Source organism: Xiphias gladius, chromosome 23 (assembly GCF_016859285.1).
Source record: "Xiphias gladius isolate SHS-SW01 ecotype Sanya breed wild chromosome 23, ASM1685928v1, whole genome shotgun sequence".
Classification (NCBI taxonomy): Eukaryota; Metazoa; Chordata; class Actinopteri; order Istiophoriformes; family Xiphiidae; genus Xiphias; species Xiphias gladius.
Window position 1 is genome coordinate 945215 of NC_053422.1, and position 19786 is coordinate 965000.

The 19786-nt window shown below is 44.7% G+C and overlaps 1 protein-coding gene across 1 annotated transcript in view; it reads right to left on the bottom strand.

Moving 5' to 3' along the window:
* LOC120785668 (transcription factor COE3-like) overlaps positions 1-19786 on the bottom strand; it is a 166767-nt gene that overhangs the window by 111995 nt on the left and 34986 nt on the right. Inside the window, exon 6 of the mRNA XM_040120543.1 lies at positions 11377-11445. Coding sequence (XP_039976477.1) covers positions 11377-11445 — 69 coding nt within the window. The remainder of the gene's footprint in view (positions 1-11376; positions 11446-19786) is intronic.

Sequence of the window (19786 nt, forward strand, 5' to 3'; positions counted from 1 at the left end):
CTGAGTCTAAATAATGACGTCAAAACTTCTCTCTTCTCTTTACGTTGTTTATTGAACAAAAGAAGTTCAAAGTTGTCAGATGTTAAATGTGTGAACGCAAGCATCCGTACAAGAACTTAATCACTTTCTAAAACTGGCACTCCGCTGATTTTGTACTCACAAGAGTCAGACTAAGAACGGGACAGTCCTGACTCTATTTCGAAAAACACTGGAGCCTACATTTCCCAAAATGCACCTGGGTAGCACCATTAATTAGAGCCTCCCTGTCTGGTAAACCGCCACGTCTTCCAAACTGCACTCCTCCGGCTGTGATACCTGATGACAGCAGAGCAAATACATCCACTGAGGAAGACCGATTGAAAAAACTAGTAAGTGGACATTGAGTGAAGCTCTTTTTTTCAAACTACGCTTTCCAAGGTCAAGAATTAACTGTCATGCTCTAAGTTGGATGCGTTTTTCCTATTTCTGGCATTAAAACTCTTCAGTATAAAAGAGTTTTTATCGTCCTCGCGGTTTGAGATGCTGACCTGTGTAATCACAATGTCCCTGCTTCAAATGCTGTAAAATGTTATTGCTGACAGTTTAAGACGCACGTTAAGTTCTGGTTTTTGCCTAAAGATAGTAAACACTGAATGGGGATCTTTTAGCAGCCTTCTGTCAGAATCCGCTTTCAAATTAAGACGCCATCGTCCAACCTGACCCCATTTTACCCATGGTGCATCGCCCCTTCAGGTCCTCTCCTTCTGTCCATGCCATAAAGCCCCATTAACACGTCATTGGTCCAGCAACCGACATAAACCTGAAATCACGCCGCAGCGGTTGACCTAGTATGTATTCGCCGTCACCCTGAACCTCAACTCAAATTACCCAGAAACCCCTGCAGCAACCTGCATGCCCCCCACCCCTCTCTCCTTTCAATTTTAGCCTTGCCTGTCCAGTAATGTCCTGCTTTTATTGTAAATCTATACTCTTAATCTGGCTGGCTCCGATGGGCCTCGCTCGCCCGATCAATACGCTACGATTGCTGGGAAGGGTCCACAGGGGCAGATAACCCCCCCCCCAACACCACCACCACCACCCACCCCCCTGTGGAGTTAACCCTGCATGGGGTGCAACACACACACACACACACACACACACACACACACACACACACACACACACACACAGATCGTACATGACCTAAAGCTTCACGTCTGCCAAGCTTTCATCCAAAGAAGAACTGACATACTCAGCTTAAAGGAAAATTTCACCCAAAATCTGACTTTTTACTATCCAACGCTCTGGACTTTAAATGTGCCTTTAAACGTCTGTGTTTTGCTTCATCACAGACGGCAGCTGTGGTCAGTTTGAACATGAAGCTCTGTGATTGGATGTTTGTTAGGGAAATGCACCTTGGGAGTTGTAGTCTCTCATTTGTTCCCACGGGCTTCTTGCAGCCTTTGGCTTTTCTTTTTTCTTTTTTTTTTTTTTAATCAAAGCAGCAGATATTTTCTAACACAGCTGTTCATATTCTCTTCAGAAGACAATTCAACCAGGAGAGTTTCAACGGTTCAACATCAGCAGAAACCTCTCAAACCTCTCACTGCAGACGTCACTTTTCTGTTTTCCGTCGGCTCAGTATATTTCTTACAGTCACGGTTTCTGGGTTTGCGTGCGTTACGCTTTACCTCGTGCCCCTCTGCTGATCAGGAGAGCTGCTCTGTCTAAAGATAAAAATACACTTTCTGTTTCTGTCTATATGGGCCGTACGTGTCAACACATCCTCCATGCACCGGCATTACCGAGCAGGCAACTGGCCTGGGGCCCCAGAACTCCAGGGGCCCCCCAAGTTTTTGTTGAAAATGTGCTTGGGAATATGCACCACTCAAGCCCCGGTTTGGGCCCCAGTGCCCCCCAGTTTCACTTTTGGGGATCTTTTACAGAAGTTTACGGTTCTTGAAGGTTCGTCCTAAACTAGAGTTCCTGGCTGTGATGACAGCTGATCTTCACCTCACGTCACACGAGAGCAAACGTATCCTTTATATTCAGTATCTGGCTTTCAGGTTTCCTCTTCCCCTCTGCAGGTGAACAAAGCATAAATCAGAAAAACTCACATGGTGGAAATTAACTGATGCGCTGACCATTTCAAATCCAGTAAAAAAGAACAAGAGTAGACAGAAATAAAGACGTACACATGGATAAAACTAAAAGAATAGAACCCTGATGTGAAGGAGAACAAACCAATAAAAATGAATAAAACCATCTCCCTCTCAGGTGAATTGGATCTAAAATCCCGTGTTGATTCCTCTCTTCTTTAAATCAGACCTTCCTCTCTCTCTGCTGACGCTGCGGCCGCTCTGCAGCCTTGCTGGCATTTCAGCTCCCGTGAGACAATAAAGCATCTTAACTGTAAGACAAGGACACGGTGCAGGAGTTTCTTTGTGCAAACGATGATTAATTCTCAAAACAGCCAGCACGTTAAAAATAAAAGATGCTTGTTTTTAAGTTTTTCAGCCTTGATTTTCCCTTTAAATTTCCCTTAATTTGGTGCACATGGCGGACGGAGGAGTATAAAATCACTTCCAATATCATGATTATCCTTTTCAACAGGGCTGATGGGAAAGTCTTAACGTAAACAAAGGAACCGATGTTAATCCGAGAGTAAACTACTGACACAGAGCAACTTTCAAAGCATGAAAAGTTGACAGCATGTATATATATGTACTAGTTTCAGATTCCCCATCTACTTAAAAATTGTGTATCCATGTTAAATGTCTGATTCACAAGAGAAAAATACAACCACTTCCATCATTAACCAGAGAGGTAATCTGTCATTTCTCCTTTGAAACTAAGTCATGGAAAATATTACAGGTATTCGGGGAGAGCAGGGTCATTTCCATCCAGTTAGGTGACGCATGGGCAGAAACTCGATGCAAGATGATCAGAATTTAATTTCACATCTTTAACATACACAAGCGTCTTTAGCCTAACATCTACTAAATTACGTCTACAAATGATGAGACACTGTCATAAGAACCTGGTTTGATAAATAAATGCAGCTGCAAACAGAAGATGGTTGTTTGAAACCATCACTTGCAGTTTTGGCATGTTTGAGGCCAAAGAAAGATTAGCTTGTAGCCTAACGGCTGCTAATCCCAACCGTGCCCCGTTTGCGTGTCTGGATAGGAAATGACATTAACCAACGCACCAGAAGCTGCTGCACAGCTGTAAACACCTGCAGACTGGAAGCTGATCCTGTCCAATTGCTATCAAAACATGCTCCTCCAGTCTTCAGTGGGGGGGGCCTGAGACAGAGGGTAACTGCGAGGCTGCTGGAGGTCAAAGGTCATCCGCCATCACTCTAAACTCACCTCTCTACAGATGACATCAAGGCTGCAAATGGTGTTAGAGGAACAAGTGGTGATCTGTGTGTGTGTGAGAGAGTTGGAGGGGGGTCATGACCTCCATGTAAGGCCCGACCATTAAAGCAGGAGGGTGATGGTCAGACAGCAGAGGAGAGGGGAGGAGGGGGAGGCTGAGGCGGGCGGCGGCGGCGGCGGCGGCAGTGAAGAGGTGTGTTCTGGGTAATTAGAGCTCGGCCTCCTCCAACGCTCTGACACTCTATGGCAATTTATTGCCCCGCTCGGGCAACTCGGCCACCCATCTAATTGCAATATTAGCGTGTAATAACGGGGGTGTTACGGCGATCCGTCAGCACCGCGTTCTGCTGCCTCGGCAGGATTTTGGCCATTAACCGGCAAACGGAGGAAACAAAGCGACCTCTGAGAGGAACATCACCGGGCATTTATATTCACACACACACACACACACACACGCAGGACTGTTAGGGACTGACTGACAGCGACTCTTTATCCGATGCTCTGAGCTTCAGTCTCTGGTTGGAAAGCTAAAAACGGTCCCGTTTTCTGGGAGTGAAGTGTGAATATCTAAATAATATCTTCCGTCTTGCTTGGATGAGAGGTCCTTAAAGTGTCCGAAATTTGAGTCTGAACATCTGAAATTCAAATTTCACACACACTATCTTGTAGAGGTGAGTCTCTTGCATGAAGCTCGCAGCGGAACTACAGTTAATGCTCCATCGCAGAGCGGATGATACGCTGTATTTTTTTGTGCTGTATTCATACAAACACTGGTTTCTCATATTGGATCTTTGCACCTTATAATTAGGGCAGGACAGCGCTGTGTCGTGCCTGGTGTTGCGTCTATTATGTGCGGATTATGTTTTAGATTGCCTGCGAACTGTCTCTACTTCTTTATTGTTCTTTTATTATTTATCTCTCTTCTGTTGTGTATTCTGTGCATTCTAGGAATCAGTTTCCCTCTGGAATGATAAAGTTAATCAAATCAAATCAAATCAAATCAAATCAATCAAATCAAGAGAACAACTCTGGATAACTTTAATGTGCAAATTTATGCTGCTGACCGACAGCAAATCGTCTTGACAGTGCTGCCTTTTGAGGAAAGCGAGAGCAAAACAGAGGCCGCTATCATACGAGGTGTGTGCCATCATTCAGTTTTATATAATCCTGCTCCACAAAGAGATGCAGCGTGGTCTGAATCACACAGGAGCAGATAGCACAAGTATATTCGCTTCAATCAACTCCAGCCGCTGCACCACCCGCAAATGATCCTTATTCATCATTCTACAGAAACATCTATTTCAGGAGGAGAGGTGAGTGAAACTTAATTGGCGACCGCGCACTAACACGGCGACTATCTACTCGTGACCCCCCTCGACAGATCAGTGATGATACCCTCTATGAATTAGACTGAACCGTTTTGCCAAGTTACAACTCCTCAACGAGAAAAAGTCAGGAAAACCAAAGATCATTTCTGCAGCAGAAACATGTCTCCCACGTTGTTAATCGTCTCAGGATCCCTCGGAAACCACTGGTCCGATAAAATCTCTATTGTCTCCACTGACTCCTGCTCAGCACTCGGCCTAACGAAGGGACAAAGGTGAAGAAGGCCATTCACAGCAACGACAACTAAGCAAACTCCGTCCGCTGAGGACGACCGAGAGATGCTGTTGAAAGCTCTGGAAGAAGCTGGTTGTGTGTCGGGCATGCAGAAAAACCTCTGAAACAGAACAACACGGGACAGTGCTTCCGTTTAACCTTCAAAATGTCAGAGTACCAACAGTACAAAGTGTCAGTCAAGGAGGTCACAGGTCAGAGGTCACAGAGACGAGATGACAGATGGAGAAGATGTTCGTGTTCCTCCAATCATCGCTGACGATGGAGGCGTGAAGGGAAACAAAAACATAAAAGGACAAGAAAGAGCATGATGTGGTGCTAAAACATATAAATCACAAAGATCAGCTTCCACATAACAGCAGGAATAAGAATAAGAGTGTGTGTGTGTGTGTGTTTGTGTGTCGGTTTGATTTACTGCAGCGAAGCGTGAATTTACAACATTAAACTGCTTTACTGTAGCTACTGAGCTACATCATTTGCATGATGGGTCACTAAACACACTAAGCCCCCCCCAAACACACAAATACTCATCCTGCCCCCCCGTGTGTAATGTGTCTGTTTGTGTGTGTGTGTGTGTGTGTGTGTGTGTGTGTTTGAGGGGGGTCAGAGTAATAAATCCTCCATTTCTTAACAGGCGGTAAAACGCAGAGAAACAACCAGAGCTGCAGTAAATCACCAGCAGAGGACTGACAGTGTGTGTGTGTCTGCACATATATGTGTGTGTCCATGTTATTGTGTGTGTGTGTGTGTGTGCACGTCCATTGATAGTGTGTGTGTGTGTGTGTGTGTGTGTATTCCCTGGGTTAGTGGACTAGTATCAGTGTCCTGTCGTGTCCTAATTAAAGCGGACGAGCTGCAGAGAAACAACGAGGACCAACGACAAGAAAATAGGAAATGATAGAAAATCATTTCAGGGATTTTCCTCCAGCAGAGAGTTTGTTCTGAATCTGAAAGGACACAAACTGACGATAGTGTGAACAGACTACACAGCAGCGCTGTCTGAATGTCTAGCGTTACACCTTGCTGCAGGTCACCGGTTCCTAACCCGGAGGTCGCGACCCCCGAGTGGCTGCTGGATTCATCTGAATGGTCGCACAGAGATACCTGCTCTCTGGTGCTTCTCTGTTCAGCCTTCAGCTTCCCTTTTCCAACTACAGTCATCGGGGAGGAGCGCTGGACAGTTCACGCCTCACACTGGTATCATCATACAACACAACGTTTCAGTAGAAGGAGCAGCTCTCTATGGGACAGACGTATCGGTTCAATGCTTTCGCTATGAGAATGGGGATTTCAAACCGCGTTTCCATCAAAACATCTGGTGAACCTCTGCTCCCCACCACAGCAAACACGTTTTTGTGGAATGGAAGTCGGTCTCTCGAGTCCATCTCGGACAGTGCATCACATCTGCCGGGCTTCCACCTTCATAGAGCCGACCACTCCGCAGCCTTTGTCCACTCACAGTTAAATCAGACATGTGACGTCAGAAAAGAATCTCTACGAAATGACGCTGAAACACCAAAACCAAACCTGAGACAGACTGAAACCACAGAAGAGAGATTCTCCAAGCAACCTACCTGCCAAGAAGCTGATAAACTGTGGTCAGGTGTACCGAGGAGAACTGGTGCCGGTTTAAAGGCAGAAGGGGGGTCACAGCAAATACTGATCTGATTTAGGTTTTTACTCTGCACTGAGCTTTGGCTGAAGTTCACTGAGAAATAAAAGCTATTCACGGCTTTATTTCTGAAAACATCCTCACTTTACTTTTAAAGCCTAAAGCTTTTGCACAGTTCTGTACATACGCAACGTGTATTACAGTTTAATATACAACGTGTGCAACACCATGTACATATTGTAGGATTCTGTCAAATGTAAATTTGCATTAAACAGGCTGCTCGTACTGTCCATGTGTACATGTGCGTACGCTGCACATAACCCACCCACAGTACGTGTATCATGGAACCTATCACGCCACCTAAACAGTCTTCGTCCCCGCTCTCCGAGTGCACAGTTTGCAGGAGCATGCTTGCGTTTTCTTTCACCCGCGTGTCTCGTGTCTCTTTGCTCATTTCTGCGAAGCTTGGCGTCCTTGTTTTGGTTGTGTGTCTCTTTTGTGTGCATCTTCCTGTACATTGGACACCGAGAGCCACAACGAACCAGAGTCAGACTCACGGTGCGCCGATACGTATTTAGCCAGTAAAGCTGATTCTGACCGTGATGATTATCGGTGGTCTCGGCTTTATATTTGTATAAGTGCACTAAGAGCCACTGGAAACTGGAGTCAAAACCGAGCTTGGCCAGTACAACTGATTCTGAATGATTAACAAGTTGTTGTTTTTTAAATAAAATGAAAAAGATGTGATATTAACATGTTTATTTCATGGAGTTCTCTCGTATCTTTGCTTCTTTATTATAAAATGCGGGAGAGTACTTCCTTTGTCTCCCTGTCTTATGCTGTGAGGGGGTCAAACCCACACACACACACACGCACACACCCCAAGGTGAGAGGACGCACCAGACTGCGTGTGTGTGTGTGTGTGTGTATTGTCCGTATGTGTGTTTGTACTGTATGCGAGTGTACGCTTCATACGTGTATGGACACACTGATACGTTCCCATTCCGACATGTCTGAACATGTGTGTACTCTTTTGAGAGTTTGTGTCTGCGCTCAAACCATAAATGAGTGGGAATCACCTGAGCTGTGTGTGTGTGTGTGTGTGTGTGTGTGTGTGTGTGTGTGTGTGTGTGTGTGTGTGTGTGTGCGTGCGCGCGTCCTGGCCGCGATCCAAGGCCTCTCTAACGAGCCAACGTGGACTTGGTACTGACCCCCTCCCTCGCCCCTTCATCCCCCCCTCTGACCTCGTCTGAGGTCACTGGCTCCCACCACTGCGACCCGACCAATCGCAGCCGGGCGTTGTGATGGACGGCCGCCGACTCCAAGGACGTGGCGGGCGGAGGGATTAGACGGCGAGGACGAACATTAATAAGGGATTGTGATGCTGATGTTTCTGATTGGCTGTCAGGTTGGTATTCACACTGAGGGACAAGTGCAAGGTGGTTTTTTTGTGGCATTGGATGAAAAATAAGTGAAGGGACCATCGGCGTCGAAAGAAGTCGCTCCTGGTACCTGCAGAACTTCATTCAGAATCTTCCTGTTTTTAAGTTTCCTTCAGTATCACAGTGACCCAGCGGCAGTTGACTGCACATCCATGGAAACACTGCCAACAGGAGCTGATCACAGCTGATTCAGCAGCTTTTAACGGGACAGTTTGACTGAATGGAAACAAATAGAGGCTTAAAAAAAGAAAAAAAAAATCAGGGCTCAGGTTGTAGCTCACAGCGCGAGTCACTGAATCCATGTCGACATCGTACTCCCTCTTTACATCAACTGGTCAGAGAACGTTTGCTCAATAGCCGTGCTTACGTGATATACATTTATTTTCCTTGGTTGCCTATTCTGGTCCACAATTTTACAGCGGATAAATGTATTTACAGTTTCACCTAGAATGTGTGTTTTTAATTCATAAAGTTAAGAAATTTAAGTTCACGGAATAATTCTGTTGTTGTTAAAAAAAAAAAAAAAAAAAAGGCAGTCAACTGAAGCAAATCAAAACAAATAATTTTTTCTGAATCTAAATCCAATTAAATGAAGAGATCGTTGCCAATATCCAGAACTAAAAATCGCATTTACATTTATTGACAGACGCCCGATACAACGTTTTTGGAAAATGTTGTATTGATTCCAGAGAGTTTTTAGGATAACTAGTTTAAATAGCCAAGACACCCCCCCCCCCCGAAAACCCTGCAGAGGAGGTTGATTTGTGTGTTTTTCAGCCCAGAGTAATGTCTGCAGGCTCTTCCACTGAAACTCCCCAGCGAGCTTCAACAGTCTGAGAGCAGGGCAGCCTGTATGTTGCCTGAGAGGTAAAGCCAAGGGCAACAACAGTCCACAGACAGAGAAGAAGTCACCGGTGGGGGGGCACATCTGTGCATGAGGTCCAGAACGGGGAAACAGTCGACAAACTGGTGTCTATCTCACATTAAACCCAGCTTCAAAAACCTGACGTTACGGAGGTTACAGGATGTAAACATCTGATCAGAGCATGTGCTCATACTGCAGCACGTAAACGTTATTTTCCATGTAGTGTTGATTACACAGTTCACACAGTCACGTCTCCTGTCGGAAGTGAGACGTGAGAAAGAAGTGAGACTCCAGTAAACAGCAGAAGCAGGAAGAAACAAAGGAATCAGATGCCGTCTGTGTTTGTACAGAGAAGACAGTGGGATGAAAGTCTTCCACGTTGAATATATACATACACACACAATTTATTATTTTCCAGTTATAATCTATTTTCCCACCATGCAAAGATTTAAGGTTCAAGTTTTACTTTGATTTTCTGGTCAAAGTTACACTAACTCTCCTTGTCGGAGTGTGCAAGGAATTTGCTGTTACAGAGCTTTTTTTAAAATTTTTAAATTTTATTTTATTATTCTTTTCCCAGCGTCCTTGTTTATTGTTTGTCTTCTGGGTTTAATTTTCTGACAACAAAGTTTTAATTTTTTGCAGCTGAAAAGCAGCGCTTAAATTTAAGAGCATCCTCGAAAGCACCAATAATGATAATACACGTAACCCAAGGTCATAAATGGATTTTGTATAAAAACTTAAAAGGGGTTTTATCTAAGTTTTCTCTGCCGCCGTGGTTTCTTGCTAGCAGAGGGTGGCGGTGATGGTCCAAGAGCTTCAGCCATCGTTGTGTTTACAAGACAAGAGGTTAGACTATGTCCTCTGGGCAGAGCTCCTGCTTCATCCTCTCATGTTGGACTTAGGGCAGACCGGACGCTACAGTGGCTCTCTGCCGCCGGGGCTAGCTGGTTAGCACGCTAACTTCGGTAGAAGAAAAGAAGTGACAGCAGTGGAAGCAAAAATCGAGTCAACGTCGGCGTCGCTTTCCAGCGCAGGAGACGGATCTGGGAGAGTAAAGGAAAGAAGCTTGGTGCTCAACTCGCAACGTTTCTTCTAAACTGGTGAGTAAACAGCCGTTGGCAACGTAGCGACAGCAAAATCTCCCATACGGCTCCTTTAAAGAGCTCAGAAAACATGGAGATTTGAACATCTGCATTTCCGTGACAACTGAGCATCTGTGTGATACAAGCAGAGGCTCCAGAACAGCTACTAAATGGATTTTGGTGAGATTGTTTTGTCAAAAAAAGAAATAAAGTTGAGCATATAGTTCATTGTGGACCAGGGAAAAAGTTGTTGGAAAAAAGAACCTTAAATCGAGGTCTACTTACTAAATTTTTCAAGCTCTGTCAATCTCGTCTCAGGGTCTTCATTAATGGATAAAGTTTGCCGGTGAGCAATCTTTTCCATTTTTATCCTAAAATGAAGAAAGAACTCTCATGCTCAACGTGTGCAAAGAAAAATAGAAGACATTTCTCCATCAGCTCATGAAGAAAGTGCGGTTGTCAGCTTCAGGGAAAGCTAGTAGGTGGCCCTTGAGTTAAACTACTAATTACAAGGTCAAGAATAAACTTTCACGCTCAAACTTTAAGCCAACAAGGACGGGGAATCGTAAAACTATAAAAAATTCCTTCGCATAGACTGCTTCATGTAAACTAAGCAAACTCAGTCCTTTCAAGGAGACTGAGACGCTGATGAATTTCCAGAAAAAGGCAGTAAGTGGACCTTGAGTTAAGATTATTTTGCTAAAAAAAGGACTCTCTGTTTGCATCGAGTTTAAAGTCTCTGCGAGCTGAATTTCATGGGGATTAGATGAAACCAGCGGCTGCCTGTGGGAAGGAAAACGGATGACTGATGGATGATTTGGAAAGTGATGAGCAGAGAAGTAATGTAGACACAATGTGCAGTAAATACGCTACAGAACATTACAAAGGCACCAGGGTATCTGGTCCTTAGACAAGGTAAGTCTGACCCTGAACCACAATCCGCACTGTGCTGCGTTGACCGGCGGCGACCAGGGAGCCTGAAGACAACAAGTGACGCTAAAAATCGTTCGATGTTTACTCAAACACCCACTCTCCACTAAAAACCAGCAGATTTAATTACAGGTTAAAGAAACAAACTACGATTTCAAACCTGAAAGTGCAGATTTTCTCCGTTAACTCGGCCATTTTGTGCCTCTACAAGACAGAAATCAGCAGAAGGCAGCGTTTCAAACGTCAAGTTAAAACACTTTCTGTAGAACATGAACCCAAAAACAACCACCTGATGTAAAATGAGAGTCCTGGGTTGAGCCGGAAAAACCTTACTCCACAACTACTGACTGAAAGAAACAGCGTGTGACTGTGTTGAAAGAGAGAAGACAGACAGGTGCACAGCAGCAGAGAGACGGGATCCGGAGACCCAGAGACATAAGGCCCGGACCAGGTGAGCTCCTACCTGTCGATGATGACGGGGTCGGAGGGCGTCTCGTTGCGATTTCCGCAGCTCTTCTTGTCACAACACCGGCTGGAAGAGACAAAGATCCGCAGTCAGTACGATTCCTGCTCTGCTCTTCAGAGCAGGAGAGTCACTCCAGTGCTGAACTTTGGCTCAGTTTGAGTCTCGTTGCTTTTTTATAACCTTCGTTTAGTCAGTAGAGTTTGACTGAGAGCAATGTTCTACTTTTCTGGAAAAAACAGGTATATGTCATTAACTGTGGGTAAAATAGAGACAGCGTTTAATAATAGAATTCAACATGTCTGAAGAACAACGTTGCCAATGATAAATGAACGATGAGTGAATATTTACAACTGAGCAGATGTTTTGAGACATTTTGTCTGGAAATCAAAACTTTTTAAAACATCTCACAAAAATATCTCAACTTTGAATCAGTTTTTTTCTTTCCAGAAAACATTTGAGAAAATTATTATCAGGAAATTAAAGACCTGCAAAACAAGTGTTACCAAGTTCAGTATCTCTATGGTGTTGACTTCTTTCTTTCTTTCTTTTTTTAAACACACACACACACACACACACACACACACACACACACACACACACACACACACACACACACAAGCACACACACACACACACACACACACACACACACACACGCACACACACACACGAGCACACACGCACACACACAAGCACACACACACACACACACACACACACACACACACACGAGCACACACGCACACACGCGCGCGCACAGAGTCAGTGTCCAGCTGGGTGCGGTCCAAACCAAGGTCACTAACAGTTGGCCGACGCCCAGCAATGGAGGCACCGCTGTGGATCCCCCCCACCCCACAACAACCCCCGGTGCTGTCGCCCCTGACAACCAGCCAGCCAACCGGACAACTGCTCGCCAAGCAGCCGTCCAGGTAGCCAGAGGGCAAACCGGCCGGCGAGCGCTTCATCCAACCAGCCGCTGACTCCAACATTACGGCAAAGCAGACGAGCGGAAGCTGATCCGCAGTCTGCGAAAGGCATCCGGAGGGAGGGGGGAGGGAGCCTTGGGTTTCTCTTTCGGCTCTGCGGGGGACGGGTGGAGCCAAACGAGGCTTTCGGTGGCGTGGGTCAGCGTGGCATGTTGAACAGCGGCAGGCTGAATTCAACACATTAATATCCGTCAGACTTGTCATCGGACGTTTACAGGACAAGCACTTCCTGCGGTTTAGAGGCAGACGGGGAAAGTAACTCAGGTGCTTGTGTAATTTTAAGTTACTTTATACTCTCAGGGGCAAATACTGTTCTTTTGACTTTTAGTAGAACGCTATAGTTGTGACTGAGCAGCCTGCTCCAAGAGGTGGGACAAAGTCATCATTTTGTCACAAGTGAGTCTCGAGTCTTGGCTCTGAAGTCCCCGGGAAGACAAGCGAGTCCTAAACTAGTCCTTAAGCCCTGTCCAACCACATTAAATGCCTTTTTAAATGTTAATAAAGACTAAGAGGCAGCAGATGAAATTTACAGGTGAAACTGAATTCAGAAGAAGGGGGGACAGATCCCGGATGGACGGATTTCTTTCTGTCACGTCAACGCAATATTTTAAAATCAGACCGATTCACGATTTTGGGGTGAATTCAAATTAAAGACTTGTTTTTACAGCCCTCCTCTCTGGCTGCGGGTATAACCCCCACCAATCAGACGGCAGACAAGTTTATGTGTATAGCACCTTTCAACAACAAGGCAATTTAAATGGCTTTACGTTAGACAAGAAAGGCATTAAGAAGAGAAACACAAGGCAACATAAAAGGACAATTAACCAGGATTAAAGAGGCTAAAATAAAATAGAAGATTAAAAAAAATGCTAAAAAAAAAAGAAAAAAAAAAAGAAAGAAACAGATTAATAAAAACCACAGTCTAGTGTTAGACATGAATTAATTGTCCAAAATTTAGTTTAATTAAAGCCACTGGCAAACAGAGAAGTCTTCAGCCCTGATCTAAAGAACAGAGAGTTGGAGCAGACCTCAGGTTTTCTGGGAGCTTGTTCAGAGATGTGGAGCATGAAAACCGAACGCTGCTTCTGCAGGTTTAGTCCGGACTCCGGGGACAGCGCGCAGACCCTGTCCCAGACCATATGAGAGGTCCGGACTCCGGGGACAGCGCGCAGACCCGTCCCAGACCATGAACATATCAACATTTTCGGAACAAACCGAGTCTTTACATCCCAACGTGTTAATCTGAGGTATCATGTGTTGTCTGTCTGACAAGCACACCTTTACCTGCTGCTCTGCAACCTGATTGGCTACTGAAAGACAACATTTTCACAACATCATTTCTAATCTTATCCAAAGTGACGTCACACTCTTCTGATTTTGAATTTACATCCCAAAAAATTATAATGAATGTAAAAATGAAAGTGCATCGTCCATCACTATGTAAACAGGCACATTAAAATGCTGCTTAGGCATCAATCCGTCAGTAATGATATCACATTAATATAATCTATGAAAATACACGATAACACTGACAGGAGTCGTTCTGCAGCACAGCCAGCGCCACTTTCGACACTTTAGATGCTCCTTGTAAATAATATTTTCATACTTTTGTTTACATTTTAAACGCAGTACTTTTACTTATTTTGGGATTCTAGTGTTGCTGCTCTCACAGAAGAAAAGGATCCGAGGCAGAGTCGGTCCCAGTTTCTCAAAAGGTGAATCACACTCAGAGAAAATATCCACGACTCTCAGCCTCCAATGAGACAGAGATGTGGGAAATTTGTCAAAGCTAATTTATAAGACTAAACATCGGTGTGCGTTGGAGCATTGGGAAACGTCGACGTGAAAATCTGACAGAAGTGATTCATCTGTCATCAACAACAACACTACCTCGACCCCGAGATCTAATTTTCTGCCTAGAATCTTCTGACGCGCTGCTCCGCACAATAAATTCCCATCTTCCTTTTTTTTTCCTTTTGTTATCACTGTCAGGGTCATTAACATATCTTCCGGTAATTCTTAAAAATTAATCATACTGCATATGACCCGCGACGTCCAATTACACTCCTGCGTTCGCCCCATGCTGTCCTGAATCAAATTGCCATTTGACAAACAAGCGTCAAATCGAGGCTGCGAATGCCAAATGAGACGCTTTATGAATCATTTATCACGCCGTTTGATCTCTAAGTACAGAAAAATCATAAACTAAGCGCTGCGTTTGTGTCCCCGCTGTCTCTCTGTCTGTGTATGGATGTGTCTGTGTGACTGTTGCCTAAGAATGCGCCACAATAATTTATTCCCCCAGCTACTTGGAACCATTAGTGAAAGTTCCAGGAGACCAATTAGCATTGGAAACCCACTGGTGCTGCTGTGGTGACAACCTCCTCCAAACTGCCAAAGAAGTGTTATAAACAAACTGGACCCCAGGAGCACTGCCGGGGCCCCTCCGGGGACCCGGGGCCCCTTTCCAAAGACGAAAACAAACCTTGGCTGAGCGTCCACAATACCGCCTTAATGACGTTTCCCCCCGGGCCGCAAACAGGCTGACACCACGGCGGGCTAATGACTGAGAGGAACAACACACACAGACCTGAGAGGGAGCGTGACGCTACAAGAGAGTGTGTGTGTGTGTTCGCATTGGCTGAAAAACTGGCAAAAACAAAACAAACTGTGTGTGTGTGTGTGTGTGTGTGTGTGTGTGTGTGTGTGTGTGTGTGTGTGTGTGTGTGTGTGTGTGTCGTTGCCACTGTCACTCATTTTGGCAGAGGGACTTCATGCCTCCTCCCTGCTGCAGAGAGGCTCCTCAGGTCACTGTACAGTCACCACACACACGCACACACACACTCAGGCCCCAAAAATAATTCACCCACAGGAGCCAGCTTGGCCGGCGAGCCTCGGCCGGGCCACACAAGCATCATTACCGCTGGCTGTTCCTCCTCGCCGCTCAGCAGCCACTTCAGACGTCGCCACAAGTGGAATCTACTTAAAGCGCACAGAGAAGGTTTGTCTGGGCATGTCGGCACTCCGCTATCACACACACATAAAAAACTCAGAGAGCCCTTCAAGGGCTCCCTGAGGACGGTGTGGCGCGACGTCAGAGGCCGCCGCTCGGATCACAGCGTCCACGTAATACCGATCGGGACGGGCCGGCAGCGCAGGGCCCGCTTTCAAAGGGCAAGTGTTGTAATTACCCGAAGGCCTGGAACGCCTCGGCTGCGGCGGCCAGGCAGCGCCGCCTGGCCTGGAAGCCAGCCTCCTCTCGGCTAGCGTGGCAGCAGGCTTTTCTCGGCGTCGCCCGGAGCCTGGCAGCCAGCGAGGGAACGAGGTGGCAGCGAGGCGGGGCGAGCGGCCCGGAGCTGGCCAGCCTCCGGGAGCCTACTGGCAACGCCGACGTGCCAACCTGGCTGCTGCCGCCGCGCCTGCTCGCTGATTCGCGATTGGTAGTTTTGGAAAGCGGAGAGTCCCGTTTAAGAATGGTTAATGTGCCGCAATGAGACAATGGAGAGGTCACAGCTGAAACACGCACACAGACACAAATACACACTGCTGCAAATCCGCGTCTGACCCTGTCATTTAGTCCTAAAACCTAATTTTCTGACAGCACAGGAAGATCATTTCATATTCCTTTTTCTTCTACTGTCGTTCACTAATTTCTGGAAAATTCCTGAAATAAGAGAATCTGACCTGAGAACATGTGGAGGAAAAAAAGCCGAGTATCCTGGATTTAATCTTCATGACCTTGATCGGTTAAAGAAAAGCCAAAGTTTTGAGCCTGCCAGGTCTTCATCAGGCAAATGGAATCATTTTCATATGCGCTGATTTCAGAAACTTCATTCAGATTAGGAGGATTTACATTTTTAAGACCGACAAATGTTTTTCCACAGACGACCACATCTGTGTATGATTTGTACGAAAAGGTCTGGGCAACTCGTGAATTTCATTCATACTTAAGAGAAAACTGGAAATACGACAAAAAGTGGTGAATGCGAAAAAAACGGGAAGTTGAAGTTGGGGCTGGTGAAAGGACGTCACGGTGTATAGTGACATCGTAATAAATTCTGTGCAGCATTAATGGATTTTGCATGAATTTACATTGCTTTGGTCATTTCTAACAACTATTAATAACACTGTCACCTATTTTAGAACCTTTTACCCTATAGGACAACAGGAAAGTGACACGAGGCAGCCATAGCCGTCGGAACACTGGACCCAGGGGTGAAAACCTACAGCCACGTCAACACAACAAAGTACAGTGTAAAAATGCACTGCATCATACGAGATCACTGCACGGCAGCAATAATTAGTGATGGTGTTACCCTCTGTGGGCCGTAAACTTCCAATACGGTGCATCAGCTACTGTATCTGGCTAGAGCTAAGTCAGCTCTCCGTCGGCAGGGACGGATCGTAAACTGGTGGACAACTGACCGGTGTCCTCTTTGCTTAATTGGATTCGGGGACTCTTAACAACTCGTCGGAAACAACTCTAGAATTATAGAAAAGCTCCGACCTTTCGCAAATAATATATAATAAATGAATAAATCAAACCAAAGTCTTCACACAAACCCCGGTGGGCACAAACTACACGTACATATGCAAATGAAAAAGGGACAAACGACATATAAAAGTTCAAACTTTATATGAACAACTGACTGTTATGCTGCCTATGAGTGGGTCCTGCATGAGGCCCACTGTGTCACTGAGCCGGAACAAAGTGGTTTCTTTCGAGTGCCTAAAAGTTGATATCATTACCACGTGAACCTCCACGGTAGCCGGTAACTTCAGCTGCCGAATAAATGTGGTGGACACAAAAGTACAATATTTCCCTCTGAAAAGTAAAATCCAAAAAATGAAAATAGGAGCTGGACTCTTTAAACCTCGATTAACCCCGTGGGAGGATAACGCCGTCCACCTGTACGCGCTGAAACCGGTGCTACACCCAAAGGTGCAAGGTGATAGAGAGAGAGAGAGAGAGAGAGATGGAAACAGTGAGCCGGTCTCTGATCCCTCACTCATTAGCAACTGGAAACACAGCATCCATCAGGGGGAAAGCTGGTTAATAATCGCACTCAATCACATAATGACTGAAGCTCAGAGACGCAGACAGCCAGCCGTCATTATGGAAATGAAGCTCGTATCAAAGGAATCTCACAGGGGGGAAATGAGCCCGACGCCCCGATAAAAGTCAGAGGGAAGTTTAGAGATACTGAAGTTTGGGTGAAGAAGAGGGGGGGATGAACAGCAGAGCCGCGGCGAGAGGAGAGGTCAAACGGCTGGACTGATTAACAGGTGCGAGCTGGTTCGGTTCTATTACAGCCTGGAGACAGAGCTTCACGACTGAAGTACGAACTGGTTTCACTGTACCATGTGCAACATGCTTGACTGTGGACACTGACGAAAAATGAAGCGTGTCGCATTTCAAATCTGCCTAAATATGAAAAAACTACAAAAATACGCAAAAATCAGCAAACTACTCTCCTTTTCATGTAAACCAGTTTCACTCTATTTATACACATGTATACACATTTACATCCGTGTACATGTAAACCAGTTTAATCTGTAAATCCTACAGATTGACCATCTGACTGCAAATGTAAAACAGATTCCTGCTCATCCAAAGCAGTTTACTCAATATCTATAGCAATTTATGCACATGTAAACCAGTTTGATCCACATTAACCAGTTTGATCCACATTAACCAGTTTGATCCACATTAACCAGTTTGATATACACCTAAAACAGTCAACTCTATAGATGAACCAGTTTCTTGCTCATCACAACCACTTACCAGTTAACTCCATATTTAAACCAATTTTAATACATATTTTATTACCAGTTGATATACATGTAAAATTACTGCACATTCAGTCGAGTTTGTAAGTAAACCAGTTCGCAGATGACCAGTTTTCTGCACACCCAAATCAGTTTACTCCATTCCAATTTGTACACGTGTAAACCAATTTACTGCACACATAATCCAATTCACTGTATATATGTAAACCAGTTTACTGCATATTTAGACCAGTTTACTCTACAGATTAACCACTTTATCATCTAAACCAGTTCACAGACAACCACTCCAGATGTAAACCACTTTACATGTGAACCACTTTACTGGACACACACTTGTGTAAACTACCACGTACAGATTAAACGGTATATTTTAAATGGAACCCAGTGAAACCTGATCAAGTTTATTAATGAACATCTGACTCGAACAAATGAGATTTAAATATCATGTCATAAATAAATAAAACGTAAAATCTGAACATGTTGTCTCGTCTACATGTAGAATAAAAAATCTGTGGCTCAAAGATTTGACGACGCTCTGAGACTCAGTTGTGTGTTTTATATATATCTATACATTCATACATGTGCGTGTGTGTGTGTGTGTGTGTGTGTGTGTGCGTGCTATTTTTATCCTCCCTCCATCACTTTTCTTCTTCGTCGTCTTCACTCCTCAGTCTGTACCAGTAAAACCATTAACTCACAGACGACAGCAGAGACACGCAGGGCAGCAAAAGTGTTGATTGGTGTGATGAACGACAAACCAACAGCTGCTCTTTTTTCTCTCTTACAGACACACACACACACACACACACACACAAAAGAGTCATACAAGCCAACAAACACACAAAAAGACGTACAAGTGTTGTCATGGTACCTTGTGCAAATTTGGAATTTCGATACTCAGGTCTGAATAATTTCTCATCAAAAAATTCAATTAAATTTAAAAAAAAAAACCTATGATCTATAAAATTTAGAAAAAAGAAAGAAAAAAAGGCATAAGTAAAATAATAAACTGTAAAATAATTGTGAAATTCTGATAATGAGCAGAAGCGCGTGTATTTCACACTGCTGGGTGGAAACCCACGCGCACATAATAATTCTTTCTATTCACACTCTTATTATTCCTTAAATAAATGTAATTTTAGGAACAATAAGAGCAGTAAACAAAACTAGACTAGCTTTGATGCACCGGGACACTAAAATTAAACTTGAACACAAGCAGCAACTCAAAGAGGATGGAGATTTGAACATCTACTCTTCCGTGACAGCTCCATCTGCTGATGAAGGCTGTGTGATATGACCGAAAGCTGCAGAACAGCTACTAAATGGATCTGGAGGTGAGGCTGTTTTGTCAACTACGATGGAAATTTTTAAAGAAAACGCGTGTGTGCTTACCGGGTGACTGAGGTGTTGCTAGGGGGTTGCAGAGCTGTAGTTACTGGGGTGTTGTTAAGGAAGATGGATAAATCTCATCTGTTCTTTAGGACTTCTGTTGGCAAACATTCTGATAATCGATATAATCGATATAACCGATGCTGCACCAGGTCGGTCAAAACAAGACATTTACAGATGTTAGCTTTTCCATCAGCAGGCTCGTCGATAAGGAAAACGTTTCAGCCGAATTTCCGCTCAGA